The following is a 15,760-nucleotide window of genomic DNA, read 5'->3' on the forward strand; positions in this document are numbered from 1 at the left end:
AGTTGCCTTATGTATTGAGGTGCTCCTATGTTGGGTGCATATATATTTATAATTGTTATATCTTCTTCTTGGATTGATCCCTTGATCATTATGTAGTGTCCTTCCTTGTCTCTTGTAACATTCTTTATTTTAAAGTCTATTTTATCTGATATGAGTATTGCTACTCCAGCTTTCTTTTGATTTCCATTTACATGGAATATCTTTTTCCATCCCCTCACTTTCAGTCTGTATGTGTCCCTAGGTCTGAAGTGGGTCTCTTGTAGACAGCATATATATAGGTCTTGTTTTTGTATCCATTCAGCAAGCCTGTGTCTTTTGGTTGGAGCATTTAATCCATTCATGTTTAAGGTAATTATTGATATGTATGTTCCTGTTACCATTTTATTAATTGTTTTGGGTTTGTTTTTGTAGGTCCTTTTCTTCTCTTGTGTTTCCCACTTAGAGAAGTTCCTTTAGCATTTGTTGTAGAGCTGGTTTGGTGGTGCTGAATTCTCTTAGCTTTTGCTTGTCTGTAAAGCTTTTGATTTCTCCATCGAATCTGAATGAGATCCTTGCCGGGTAGAGTAATCTTGGTTGTAGGTTCTTCCCTTTCATCACTTTAAGTATATCAGGTCACTGCCTTCTGGCTTGTAGAGTTTCTGCTGAATAATCAGCTTTTAACCTTATGGGAGTTCCCTTGTATGTTATTTGTCATTTTTCCCTTGCTGCTTTCAATAATTTTTCTTTGTCTCTAATTTTTGCCAGTTTGATTACTATGTGTCTCAGTGTGTTTGTCCTTGGGTTTATCCTGTATGGGACTCTCTGCACTTCCTGGACTTGGGTTGCTACTTCCTTCTCCATGTTAGGGAATTTTTCAACTATAATCTCTTTACATATTTTCTCGGGTCCTTTCTCTCTCTCTTCTCCTTCTGGGACCTCTATAATGCGAATGTTGTTGCATTTAATGTTGTCCCAGAGGTCTCTTAGACTGTCTTCATTTCTTTTCATTCTTTTTTCTTTATTCTGTTCCACAGCAGTGAATTCCACCATTCTGTCTTCCAGGTCAGTTATCCGTTCTTCTGCCTCAGTTATTCTGCTATTGATTCCTTCTAGAGAATTTTAAATTTCATTTATTGTGTTGTTCATCTCTGTTCTTTAATTTTTCTAGATCTTTTTTGAACATTTCTTGCATCTTCTCAATCTTTGCTTCCATTCTTTTTCTGAGGTCCTGGATCATCTTCCCTATCATTATTCTGAAATCTTTTTCTGGAAGGTTGCCTATCTCCACTTCATTTAGTTGTTTTCCTCGGGTTTTATCTTGTTCCTTCATCTGGTACATAGCCCTCTACCTTTTCATCTTCTCTTTCTGTGAATGTGGTTTTTGTTCCACAGGCTGCAGGATTGTAGTTATTCTTGCTTCTCCTGTCTTCCCTCTGGTCTGCTAGTGTTGGAGGGTCTCCTGCAGAGGCGGCGTGTGGCTGTGTCTTTCCGTGAGGACAAGGACACTGGCAACAGAAGTTCTGGGAAGTACTCCTTGGTGTGAGCCCTCCCAGGGTCTGCCATTAGCCCTACCAAAGAGCCTGGGTAGGTCGAGTTTTGGGATTCTTTATAAATTCTGGTACATCTTTTGTTGGAGATGTGATTTGAAAATATTGTCTCCTAGTCTATGGTTTCTCTTTTCATTCTCTCAATTGTGTCATATGGAGAGCAAGTGTTTAAATTTGATGAACTCCAATTCATCAGTTTTCCCTTTAATGGATCATGCATTTGGTGTCAAATCTCAGAAGTTGTTGCCTAACCTCAGGTCACAAAGATTTCCTCTTATTCTAAAAATTTTATAGTTTTACTTTGTACATTTATATCTATGATCTTTTTTTCCCATTTTAATTAAATATTTGACTTAGCTCTTTATTTTTTTATTTTTTTAACACTGTGATCTATTTTGAATTAATTTTTGTGTGAGCTGTGAGGTTTAGGTTGAGGTTCATTTTTCTTTTTTTCCATATGGATTTCAATTATCCAGGCACCATTTGCTGAAAAGATTATTCTTTCTCTGTTAAATCGCTCTTTTATTTCTGGACTCTATTCTATTCCATTGATCTGTCTGTAGTTTCCCTAACCAGTACTACACTGTCTTGTTAGTGTAGCTTTATATATAGTAAGCCTTTTAATCAGATAATGTGATTCCTCCAATTTTATTGTGCTTTTCCAAAGTCATCTAGTTTCTTTCCCTTTCTAAGGAAATTTTTTTTTATTGATTTTATTTTTATTTTTATTTATTTTTCTTTTTTAACATCTTTATTGGAGTATAATTCTTTACAATGGTGTGTTAGTTTCTGCTTTACAACAAAGTGAATCAGTTATACATATACATATGTTCCCATATCTCTTTCCTCTTGCATCTCCCTCCCTCCCACCCTGCATCTCCCTCCCTCCCACCCAGGAAATTTTAGGACAAGTCTACAAAACGTTTATATATCTACAAAAAGTTTTGCTGGAATTTTGATTGATATTGTGTTAAATGTATTGATCATTTAGGGGCAATTGACATGTTTATTATGTTGATGCTTCCAATCCATGAACATGGTACAGCTCTTCATTTATTTAGGCTTTCTTTTATTTATTTCATAAGCATTTTATAGTTTTTAGCATACAAATCCTATACATTCTTTATTAGATTTGTATCTAAGTATTTTATTTTTACGAGCTATTGTAAATCTATTTTTTAAAATTTCAGTTTAAACAGTTGTACATTGCTAGTATATAAAAATATGATTGATTTTTGTGTATTGGTCTTATATCCTGAGGCTCTTGCTAAACTAATATATTAGTCCTAGGAGGTTTTTTTTTGTAGATTTCTTAGGATTTTTTTCATAGAAAAACATGTCATCTGCAATAAGGACAGTTTCATGTCTTTCTTTTCAATCTGTATGCCTTTTCTTTTTTCTTTCTTTTTTGCATTGGCTAAGACTTCCATAATTATGTAGAATAAGTATGATGAAAGTGGATATCCTTACCTTGCTCCCAGTCTTAGGGAATAAAGCATTTATTCCTTCACCATTAATTCAATGTTAGCTGAAAATGTTTTTGTAGAAGCCCTTTATTAGGTTTAGAAAGTTTCCTTCTATTCCCAGTTTGCTGAGAGTTTTTATCAGGATCCTAAATTCTGTGAAATATTTTTTCTGCATTATCCTATGGTTTTTCTTCTTTAGACTGTTAATATAGTGGATTACACTGATTGATTTTCAAATATTGAATCACCCTTTCATTCTCAGGATAAACTCCACTTGGTTGTGATACGTTATTCTTTTTATATATTGTGGATTCAATTGACTAGTATATTATTGAGCATTTTTGTGACTATGTATATGAGGGATATTGGTCTGTAGTTTTCTTGATTTGTAATGTCTTTGTCTGGTTTGGGTATCAGAGCTATGCTGGCTTCATAAAATGAGTCTGGAATGTTCACTTCTCTTATTTTCTGGGAGAGATTATATGGAACTGGTGTTGTTCTTCTTTAAATATTTGAATTTGCCATTAAAACAATCTGGGTGTGGAGATTTTTGGAGGTTTAAGTATTAATTCAATTTTTTTTAACAGTTATGGGACCATTCTGCTTATCTATTTCATCTCGGGTGGGTGGTAGTTGGTAGTGTGTGGGTTTTGAGGAATTGGTCCATTTTATCTAAGTTGTCAAATTTGTGCACATAGAGTTTTTAAAAATTGTTTATGGGGTCTGTGATATCCCCTTTTTAATTCCTAATATTAGTAAAATGTGTCTTCTTTTCTTTGCCACTGGCTGCAGGTTTATCGATTTTATTGATCTTTTCAAAGAGCCAACTTTTAGTTTCATTAATTTTTCCCTATTTTTATGTTTTCAATTTCATTGAAATCTTTTATCTTTATCATTTTCTTCTTTCTGCTTGCCTTGGGTTTATTTGTTCTTTTTCTAGTTTGTTAAGGTAAAAGCTTAGGTTATTGATTGGGGACCTTTTTATTCTAATGCTAGCTTTAAAAATCAATACCTTTTTTTGTGGCTCATGCTTGTTTCTTGTATTTTATTAATTTGTATACATGTCTGTACTCTCCTATTTTAAACTCCTTGAATACAAGGATCTTATCTTAAGTGACAAATCTGGGCCTTCCTAAGTATCTTGTACTATATGTTTAGTAAGTATTTCATAGAAGGCTTGAATGGAAGGATGGATGGATGAAAGGAGAGTTAGTGAAGACAATGAATATAAATTATTTCAAAGATATCTTCGATATTAAGAAAATATACAGCAGGAGCTACAGGAGTCAGGAGTGTCTAGGGAAGGATACAAAACAATTCACTCTGAGGAAAAATTGCTAAAGCCAATCTAAGCTACTTCTGTTAGGGAGTATTCAGAATCTCAGTGTGGTATACAGAACACTCACAGTATGTTATGTTCAATTCTACATAATGGATGAAACAGAGACTCTGTTTCCTAGACAATTCAACAAAATATTTTAATTTGTTAGATAATTTAAGCAAAACAATAATTTGGAAATAATTACATCCATGATTTTCTCAATTCCTTTTTTATTTGTGATATACCTGAGATACTTTCCTCTGTTGTTAATTCATTGGTAGAGCCTCAGGATAGCCTTCTTTTCTTATTCTGTCTCTTGCTGACCACCTGAAGTCACACTTTAGGCCTCTAGAGAATCAGGCCATGAGTTTCTTGTCCAGACTTCTCCATAAAGTTAAAGCATCTGTGTTAGTTTCCTATGGTTGTTGTAACAAATTACCACAAATTTGGTGGCTTAATACAACATAAAATTTCTCCCACAGTTTTGGAGGCCAGAAGTCCAAAATCAGTAACACTGAGCAAAATCAAGTTGTCATCAGGCTGTGCTCTTTCCAGAGGTTCTAGAGGAGAAAGCATTTCTTGGCTTTTCCAGCTTTTGGTGGCTGCTGGCATTCCTTGGTGTGTGGCTACATCACTACAAGTTCTGCCTTTATGGTCATATTGTTTCTCCTCTTCTGTAGTCAAAATCTCCCTCCTTCTCCTACTTGTAAGGACACTTGTGATTGCATTTAGAGCCTGCCTGAGTAATCCAAGATAATCTCCCATCTCAAGATTCTTAATTATATCTGCAAAGTCCTTTTTTTGCCAAAAAAGATAACATTCATGGGTATCTTTTTGGGGGGCATTATTTAGCCTACCATAGCATCTTGATTTCTTAATCAAGAACACTGATGAAATGGGATAACAGAAGACATTCATTATCTCTTTAAAAATGTCTTTCATAATCTGTATTTTAAAAAGCTTATCTTTTTGTCATTTATATTATTAATATTTGCATATAAAATATTCATATAAATTAATTCAGACTGATATCCTTTATAGTAGATTCCAAAAATGAATTCTAAGGGAAAAGTCCAATTTATCATATATCCATCTTTTTCACATAAAACTTCATGAATAACCGTTTGACACTGAAACATTAGTGCAGAAATTCTTATTATTTTGGCAAGGAACAAACAATTTCAGAATCGCTGACTACAGATATCCATTAAGTTTTATTCAAATAAGTTTTAAGCACCTGAATAACTTACAGGTGCAGATAGAATAGATATTGAATCGTTTTATATTACTTACACATGTAGGAACAAGTCATTTCAGCAAATTATAAATAGATCAAAATTTAACATAATGAACTAAATCTACAGCCACAAAGAACCTATGATTTAGGTTTAACAAAAGAACAAAAATGACATTTGCAGTGTTGTTCAGTATTAATTTGTATGGGGATATGGATTCATCAATTAGTTATTTGACAGCTACAAATAATTGAAAATTCTTGTAGAAGATTATCTACGACTTACATATTCCATCAGATTTCTCATAATTGAGAGACCTCCTTACAGGCCTAGTAGAACACTTGGGTAGGAGAGAGATTTGGGTGACGATTCTAGGCCGAAACTGGAGACCACTCTGATATTCCTCAATATATACTGTTCTGCTATCACTTGACACCACCAGATAGGAAGTTGAGTGTACAAAAATAATGAGTTGTGTTTTAACTACAATATGATACACGTTTTTATTGTATGCCATATAGGGTCTTTCTAAGGCCTTGTCTACATGTTGTTAATTACTTTTCAGTGTTTTTTATTTTGATAATCAGTTTCTGTATAAGCCATATAACCAGTGTTAAATGGCTAATGCCACTAGATCACCCACTTCACCACCCAGTGTTTCCACTATAAATTCCATACATGTCTTTTTCATTATAAAATGCGTACCATCTGCAATTTGTTGACGTCATCAAAGACTGATATCCTATGGTAAACACATTTCTTTAAATCATTTTAGTTGGAATGCAAATGATGATTTGTGAAGGGTAAAGGTAAAGCTGCTTTAATGAACACTGTATTTGGAAATGGGATTTGACCAAGCATTATATACTCATCTAGCAACGATTTAACCTACCTTCCATTTATACACACTTGTATATGTAGACAGAGAAATCATTCAACTCTTTCACAAAATCGCCCACTGCTTGTTCCTTGACCTAGATCAAACTTAACAAAATTCTGGATAATTTGGTTTATAGGAAGGCTCCTAAATGGCATATTAATAACTTACTTAAAAAGCAAATCTTCCTTGCCTTTGAATGTAACCTAATAGGTTTGAACTCAGGTTTATGGAAAGCTGGATAACATACAGAAGAAACACATTTAAATCTTCCTGCTAGGTCGATGTTTTTCAAAGGTAGAAAAGCCTAACTTTTTCACACTGTAGTTCTTGGCCTTTAAATGTTGGGGTTTCTCAGAGCTTGGTATTGGACTCTCTTTTTCTTCTGTACTCTATATTCTCTCCCTGGGTGATCTCATTCACTCTCAGGTTTTCAAATGCCATCTATATGCTAATGGGTTATAAGTTCATATCACTTGGCCAAGTCTCTTTTCTAAGCTCTAGACCTCTATATCTAACACATTATTCTATAACTCCTCTTGGATGCATGGCAGCCACCTCAGACCGTACATATCTAAAACAGAATTCATGTTATACTGCACTACCCTCCAACCCCACATTTCTTATAATAGTCCCAGTCCCAGATTGCCGGGAGATACCACTCCTTTTCACTTACCCTATACATACAGTCTATCAGCAAGTTCTGTTGACTCTACTTTCTGAAAATATCTTGAGTCTATTCACTCCTATATATCTCCTTTGGCTTCAACCTAGTACAATCCACTATAGTTTTCCACTTGCCTATTTGGTTTCACTTCATCCAATTTCTTTCATTCATACACACAGGAGCCAGAGTGATCTCTTAAAAATGCTATTATGATCATAATATTCCTCTGCTTAAAACCCTTTTGGCATGCTACAACAGGATGAACCTTGAAGACATTATGCTAAGTGAAATAAGCCAGACACAAAAGGACAAGTGTTGTATGATTCCACTTATATGAGAATAGAATAGTTAAATTCATAGAGACAAAGTAGAATGGTGGTTCCCAAGTGCTGAGAGAGGGAGGAATGAGAGGCTATTATTTAATGGGTACAGTGGTTCAGTTTGGGGTGATGAAAAGGTTCTGGAGATAGTGGTAATGGTTGCACAATGAATGTATTTAATGCCACTGAATGTACTTAAAAATGGTTAAAGTGGTAATTTTTATATTATGTATATTCCACCACAATTAAAAAAAACCTTTTGGTTGCTCATTGCTATTATGATAAAGATCCTAATGTTTGACACCATCCAGAAGGCCTGACATGATTAGACCCTCTACCCCTCAGTTTCTATGCTACAGTTACACTGATTTCTCTTTAAATCCTCGATGGCACAAATTTTCCTTCTTACTTCAAACCTGCCCCCTTAACATTCCTTCTCATGGAATGAAATGTTCTTTCCTCCCTTTTCACCTGGCCAACTACTGCTCATCCTTCCAGTCCTCAGCTTGTACATCAGCTCCTCCAGGATATTTTCCCTGACTGCTCCAGTGATAGATCCTCCTATTTACATTTTAAAGCACCACTATGTATTTGTAGCACTTATCACAATTATGATTTGTTATTCAGTATTTGTCTCCTCTAACATATGGAAAACTCTGTGGGATCAGGGACCATTCTGACTTGTTCACCTAACACCTTTTAAAGAGCTGGTGCTTAGTAGCAGTTCAAAACGTGTTTGTAGAATAAATGAACCAATACATGAATGAATGGATGCCATCTAAAGGATAAAGTATAACTCATTAATGAAATAACATGAGAATTACCACTTAAAAGAGGTAATAAAAAGAAAAAAATTTGTTTTTATTATTATAGAAACCATACAAATTCCGTATAGAAAGCATGGAAGATCCAGATAAAGCATAAAGGAATATATAAGAATTACCCTATCCCACAACCCAGAAGTAATCATTGTTATATATGTTGATCTATTTCCTTTTAGTCCTTTGCATGTATGTGTTTCTAAAAGAAAGAAATTAAAACACTCAAGTAGGATAATACTATATACACAATTTTGTTTCTTTTACGTTACACTATTTACTTAAGCCCATAATATAAGTAATGCTGAGTTAGAATATCTTTTTTTGTGTGTGGTACGCGGGCCTCTCACTGTTGTGGCCTCTCCCATTGCGGAGCACAGGCTCCGGACACGCAGTCTCAGCGGCCATGGCTCATGGGCCCAGCCGCTCCGTGGCGCGACATGTGGGATCTTCCTGGACCGGGGCATGAACCCGCGTCCCCTACATCAGCAGGCGGACTCTCAACCACTGCGCCACCAGGGAAGCCCTAGAATATCTTTTGATAAATCTTTGACAGCATCTTGGATTTTTATTAGGATTAATTAGTGAAAGTAGATACATTGTATGAACATGAAAAAATATGAATCAGAAAAAAGATGAAAGGGGCACATATCTCACTATAATCTAACTACAAGGAAGACAACTCACTTTTTCTATAACAACTTAATGTTTTCTAAACTCCATTCTGCTCAGGTGGCAGAGACTTAGATTTCTATGAGTAGATACAAATCTTAGTCCACAGAGTTAGGTGTTCAGGAAATAATATTTATTTCTCTAGAATTCATCTTGATTTCTATTTCATTTGCCTGAGATAATCCATCTGGGACTATCATTAGGTACAGTTAGCTTATATAGCACCAAACATTGGGGAAGAATACCTGCCCTCTGATACCAAATGTCTTTGGAGGCACACAATCATCCTGTCGAATTCTTGACCATTGGTCCACACTGCCAAGAATTCTCATTTCTATTTGTACGGGCACTTCAGGTCCAATGGTTTCTTTTCCCACTTCACTTGCCACCCAGGAGGGAACAGGAACCGTTCTGCTGCTTTTCTCAATACTACAACTTGGAAATCTGTAAGTCAGTTTTTGAGTGCAGGTAGAATATTCGAACATGATGGGATATAACTTCCATGATTGTTACATTATGTGGCAAAATGGAGGTTATCCAGGTATTCTGATCTAATCACACAAGCCCTTTACAAAGCAGTAGTTTTCTCTGGCTGATGGTGGAAGAGGAAGTCAGAGATTGCAGCCATGAGAAGGACTCACTGTAGGTGGCCTCTAGGAGCAGAGAGTGGAGCCTGGCTGACAGCCACCAAAGAAACAAGGACCTCAGACATACAACTGCAGGGAAATGGATCCTGCAACAATTTGAATGAACTTGGAAGCAGATTCTTCCCAGAGCCTCCAGGTAAGAGCCCAGCCTAGCCAATACCTCGATTTCAGCCTTGTTGTACAGGTACTATGAACATTCAACCCAGCCAAACCGCCCCAGACATCTGACCTGTAGAACTGTGATAATAAATGGGCGTTAAGTTGCTGACTCTGTGGTAATGTGTTACACAGCAAGAAAAATAATATAAGGGGATTACATAAAAGCATGATTACCATGAGGAGGGGATCGTGGGGACCACCATCTGCAGGAGCCCAGTCAAGATCCACAGAACCACCCAGTTAACTCATAAAATCATGGGCAATAAGAATAAATGGTGATTGTCTAAGTTTAAGAGTGGTTTGTTATATAGCTAAAGCTAATTGTTACAACTTCTGAGGTGAGAGAAGTATGGAACAAGTCCTCTTAAATGAAAAGCCCCATCCTAGTTCCAAAGATAGGGAAGAATAGAGAAAGAGCATGAGATCTGAAGTCGAGCCCACCACTTTATAATAATGCGTTACCATTTACTGAGTAGCTATCAGTAATGTGCGAGGAGCTCTATATTCAGTACGTCATTTAATCCATACAACTCTGAGAGGTTCATATTTCTAAGACTCAGTGATTCTATGCTATATTTTCATTTTGTGGAGTCAGGTAACCTTGATTACATTCACCATTCTATTCTCAATCCTCTAGTCTATAAAATGAGTTTGATTATACTACTTAATTCACAAGATGACTACTCTATAAGCATCATGCTGCTTTACTTACATCAGCTGATTATGATTGAATCTGTTTGGATCAGAACATGGCTAGTTTCTAAAGGGTCTCAGGTGAGTCTACTGTGTATGCATGATTGAGAACTAGGGACATACAAAACCCCATTAATTCTTGCAGAAATTCTCTAAGATAGGTTTTGTGTCCATTTTATAGTAAAGAAACATATGCCCACAGATATTAACTAGCTTTCCCTGGTTAACACATCTTGTAAATGACACATTTCTCAAGCAGAGGAGACAACCACTCTCACCAAATCAAGGGAGATGCTGAACCTAAAAGACAGAAGATTCCTACTTAACAATCGAGCCTCTTTCATTGACTCTGTATCCTCCAACCCTTTGTGGCCACCTCAGTTCTTTTTGATCTCTTCACCAATTTTGTACAACATGAATAACTGGTGGTAGTAACACTCAGCCTTACCGTGTATTTGTACCTGTTTATCAAGGCTTCCCCATACATTTCCTAGTTCTCAAACCTGGTGACATGCAGGCAAATCATGGTAAGAGCCCTGGCTTGGGAGCCACAACCACCTGAGTTGGCCTCCTGCATATACTTATCTCTGTGGCCTTGACTAGTTTTTATTTATTCATTCATTCATTCATTTATGCGGTACGCGAGCCTCTCACTGTTGTGGCCTCTCCCGTTGCGGAGCACAGGCTCCGGATATGCAGGCTCCACAGCCATGTCTCATGGGCCCAGCCGCTCCGCGGCATGTGGGATCTTCGCAGACCGGGGCACGAACCCGTGTCCCCTGCATCGGCAGGTGGACTCTCAACCACTGCGCCACCAGGGAAGCCCCCATTTTATTTTTTGAATCTCAGTTTTGTGAGCATGAAATAGGGGAAAAAATAAAACCTGTACTTTAGAGACATTATACTCAATAAACATTTTATTCAATAAATCTTACCTATTAGTACACCCACCCTAACCAAATGAAGTAAAGTGTGGCCCATCAGTAAACAGGTGGAAAGTAGTAGGTTGAATTAGACCTTTGAATTAGACACAAATACCCTAATATTTAGGGAATAGAAAAAATGAGTCAAAATCTAGCTAAGGCTGACACTTCCATCCCTCAGAACGTATTTCCGGAAAGTTATTTACACATGAAACTCCAGCTTAACCACAGGAAATGTTGTACAGATCTTCTTCCACTTAGGGTTACCTCCTGATAAACCCACTGTTAGGTGAAACTATCATAAGGGGAAAACGCATTTAATACACCTAACCTAGCAAACACTGTAGCTCAGCTTAGCTTACCTAAAAGAGTACTTACTTTACCCTGCAGTTGGGCAAATTCGTCTAACACAAAGCCTATTTTATACTAAAGTGTTGAATGTCTCATGCAATTTATTGAATACTGTACTGAAAGTGAAAAACAGAATGGTTGTGTGGATATAGAGTGGTTCCACGTGTATTGGTTGTTTACCCTCCTGATCAAGTGGCTGACTGGGAGCTGGGGTTGGGTTTGCTGTCACAGCTCAGCATCTCCAGTGTAGAGAGTACCTACTGCATATTGCTAGCCCGGGAAAAGATCAAAAATCAAAATTAATAGTACGGCTTCTACTGAATGCTTATTGTTTTCACACCATCATAAAGCGGAAAAATCCTAAGTTGGAACCTTCCCATGTCTTCTAACTCCGGCTGTCCCTACCCTATTTTTCCCACTCTGCCTCAAGTCCTTGCCCTGTGACCCGGTCCCTACCCCAAGCTCTGCTCTTCCACTTATGGGAGGAGTTGCGGATTTCATTTTACAGCGGATGGGCTTACGAGGGGAGGGTAAATCAGTGAGGCTCCACCCATTACACTGGAGGCCTAGGGGTGGGCGCTCCCCATTCCCCTCCCTCTCGGACCTGCAAGGAGGTGGGCTGGCCGCGAAGGGAGGGCCCTGTCCCCTGTCCCTTTAAGGAGGAGGGACGAGCACCGCTCAGAGAGCCTGCATTGCCCCGACCCGTCCGCGGCCTCACCACACAGCAGCTGCAGCCACAGCCCCGGTCGCCCCTCGCTTAGCAGAGTCCGCTCGGGCCCCAGGAAGCTAGTCGCCACCATGGTGAAGATCGTGACCGTTAAGACCAAGGCGTACCAAGACCAGAAGCCGGGCACGAGCGGGCTGCGGAAGCGGGTGAAGGTGTTTCAGAGCAGCGCCAACTATGCCGAGAATTTCATCCAGAGTATCATCTCCACTGTGGAGACGGGGCAGCGGCAGGAGGCCACCCTGGTGGTGGGCGGTGACGGCAGGTTCTACATGAAGGAGGCCATCCAGCTCATCGTCCGCATCGCCGCCGCCAACGGGGTAAGAGACGCGCCCGCTCCTCGGTCGCCCTCGTCGCCCGCCCGCCTTCTGCCTCACTCTTGCGGGGCCACTTCCGCGCGCGCCGCTTCAGTCTCCACCCCCACAATTCTCTGCGCTCGCTCTCCCTGGCCTAGCGGGCCGGGCGGAGGTGGCCCAGGGCCGGACAGTGGCCACGGGGCGCCGCAGAGCTGCTCTTCTGCCAGCTCCTCCCATCCCTCGTCGATCCCCCACCCCGCGGGCGGGGAGGCGCGAGGCGAAGGGCAGGGCTTGACCTTGGGAGGCCCGCCCCTCCGCCTCCTGCGCCTCCCTTCTCTCTCCTCCTCCCCCCTCCCCTCCCCCCGCCGCCGTCCAGGCCTCTGACCTTTACGTTAACCTTTTCTGCCGGTGAAGATCCAGTTACCGAGCAGAGTGCAGTCGCCTTAACCGGGAAAGGTTAGAGGCCGCAGCCTTGCTCAGAACCCCCTTGCATCCCGCCGGGTTGCCTGCTATTCTCGTCCGGGACTGGCGCTTCCCGCTGGCTGCGAGCTCAAGGCTTTGGGCACCCGCCCCGCTGGGGGTCAAGCGCTCAGTTCTGAGGAGGCGGTCGCAAAGTCCCTTTCCCCGTCCCCTAAGTTTGCTGGGACGGAGCTTCTGCCTCTGCCCTGGCGCGGCCTGGTTGCTGGGGGGTCAGGCTTTTGAAAAGGGTAGTCTTTGCTCGGTGTTGCTTCTGGATCTGTCCCACCTAGGGGGCTGGAGCTGAATTTCCATGAGAACAGAGACCACCTACCCAAGGGCGCTCTTGTGTAAGCAGTTGTGGCAGGCCAGGAAATTAACGCAATACCTTGGTTCTGCCACCACAGCTAAGGAACGTTAAATGAGTTAATGGGGCCGGGTCACTCAGGTGAAACCTTGAAGTAGACTTTTCAGTCAACCTGGTGCGTTTGCGAAAATGCGGCTTTATAAAGTAGGTAAATTGGGGTGATTGTTTACTCTTATAAAAAAGTTTTCTAACGAGTTTTTTTTTAAGTTTTCTTTTTTCTTCCTATATTTAACATAAGATTTGACTTACACTCACCTCTTCTGGAACTCAGTAATATTTAGTAATATTTTTATCCATTTTAGCAGTATTTTATTTCTCTTATTAACATACTGAGTGCCATTTTGCCAAGCCCTGTGAAAAGTACTTCCCTGCAGCATCTCATTTATCCTCCTGCAGCCTTATGAGGTAGATGCTATTATGGGCATCTTCAAGATGCCAATGAGAAAACTGAAGCTTAGGCAGGTTCAACAGGAACTCTAATGGCAGCACTGAGAATCTAGTATAGACCTGCTAGTTCCAAGGACTTGAACAGTTTCTGGGAATGAAGAGACCCTTGAGTCTAAAGATATATTTTCCAGCTGTCTCTCAAATCTCAACTGGGAACAATCTACATCTTCCTCTCTGGTCAAACATTTATAAGCATTGGTGAGAGAAGATTGTCTGGATTTGTTTTCTTTATGCTCCTGAGTTTTCAGACAACCTCACATTCCCTTGAAAGAAGAACGAAGAATGAACAAGACCTGTATCCCAGTACAGCTCTTGTTCATTTCCCTGTTATCACCTGTGTTGAATTTGCATTTCTTCAGCAAACACTGAGCCTATACTATGTCAGAGAAATGGGTGGAATAAAAAGATGATTTAGAAGCAAGATTTGTCCTTAAGGGGCTTACAGCATAGTGGGAATTTAAGGGGTCCAACTGGAAAACTGTCCATTTGAGAGTAGCGTGGGGTGGAAGAAAAGAATTAGTTAAGACTAAAAATATATGTTCTTAAAACCTCTTCACCCTTTTGCTTCTATCTTGTTGCTTTCCCTGCCCCCCTTTTAGCCAATCTTTGTAAAGGTTGTCTGCCTTCGCCATCACAGATTTCTTAACTCCCGTTCACTCACCACCTTACTGCAGTCTGGCTTCCATTTCTTCCACCAGTCCACTGATGTTGCTCTTGCCAAGGTTCTGATGACTTTCTGGTTGCTAAATCCATTGCACACTGTTTAAGCCTTATCTTATTTGACCTGCCTGTTGCATTTGGCACTGCTGACTTTGTACTCTTTAAAAATTCTCATTCCCTTGCCTTGGTCACTGTCTCCCGATTCTACTCACACTTTTTGAGAGTTCCTTCATGGACTACTTACTCTACCCACATCCTAGCTATTCCCTAGGTTTCCATCCTCAGCTCACTGTTCTCTGATTTGATTCTCTCTCTCTCTTATCCCTCACCAGGGATTTAAATATGCTGCTCTTTCTCTTCTGGTGCAATCCAGATAGCATCTTCAGAAAGCCTTTCCCAGCAGCCCCTGTCTGCCACTCGTCTCCCTTAACTGACCTTTCCCCATAGACACCTCTAGAATAGATGAAATTGTCAGTTTACATGTGACATTCCCTCGTACCTTAGGCAATGCAGCATTCAATGAATCCTTGTTCTGTTGCCCTGAATTTTATGAAGTATATGGAAAATACTTCAAGTATATTCCAGCACTTAAAGCCAGCATATAGTTTATAACCCATACATTTATTCTCATTAAACATTTATTATGTGCTTACTTCTTATCAGTTATTGTGCTTAGTACTTGGGGTATAATACATTCCCGCCCGCAGTAAATACATAGCCTAGAAGGGGAGGTAGACAGGAATAAGCAGACAGCACAGTATGTTAGGTGTTGTGAGGGAGTTATGTGCCAGATACTGAAGGGGCAAGAGCTTGGCAGGCTGTACTTGGGCGCGGAAGGGGAAGCGAAAAAGTTTTCACAGAGGGGTGGTAGCGGGATTGAGGCTTACAGGATGAGTTGGAGTTTCTAAGATGGATTTGTTGGGGGAGGGATTCTAGACGGAAAGAATAAAAATCATAGGAGTTGGGGACAGTTCTCTTGGGCAAGTTATTCAATTTCTGATCCTTTTTCCCCCTTGTCTGTGAAGACTAGAGACGATAATATGTATGCAGTGAGGCTCTTGTGAGGATTAAATGAAACAACATATTTAAAAGTGCCTGGCAGCCCCTTTTTACCTGGAAACTGAATGACACTTGT

General features: G+C 39.8%; 1 protein-coding gene across 1 annotated transcript in view; it reads left to right on the plus strand.

The window, feature by feature from the left end:
• Positions 1 to 12,264: 12,264 nt before the first annotated feature.
• The window catches only part of PGM1 (phosphoglucomutase 1), a 56,970-nt gene continuing 53,474 nt past the window's right edge, over positions 12,265 to 15,760 (plus strand). The window contains exon 1 of the mRNA XM_007464298.1: positions 12,265 to 12,719. Within this exon, the coding sequence (XP_007464360.1) occupies positions 12,474 to 12,719 (246 nt within the window). The 5' untranslated portion in view covers positions 12,265 to 12,473. The remainder of the gene's footprint in view (positions 12,720 to 15,760) is intronic.

The sequence above is a fragment of the Lipotes vexillifer genome, unplaced genomic scaffold (assembly GCF_000442215.2).
Source record: "Lipotes vexillifer unplaced genomic scaffold, Lipotes_vexillifer_v1.1 scaffold47, whole genome shotgun sequence".
Lineage (NCBI taxonomy): Eukaryota > Metazoa > Chordata > Mammalia > Artiodactyla > Lipotidae > Lipotes > Lipotes vexillifer.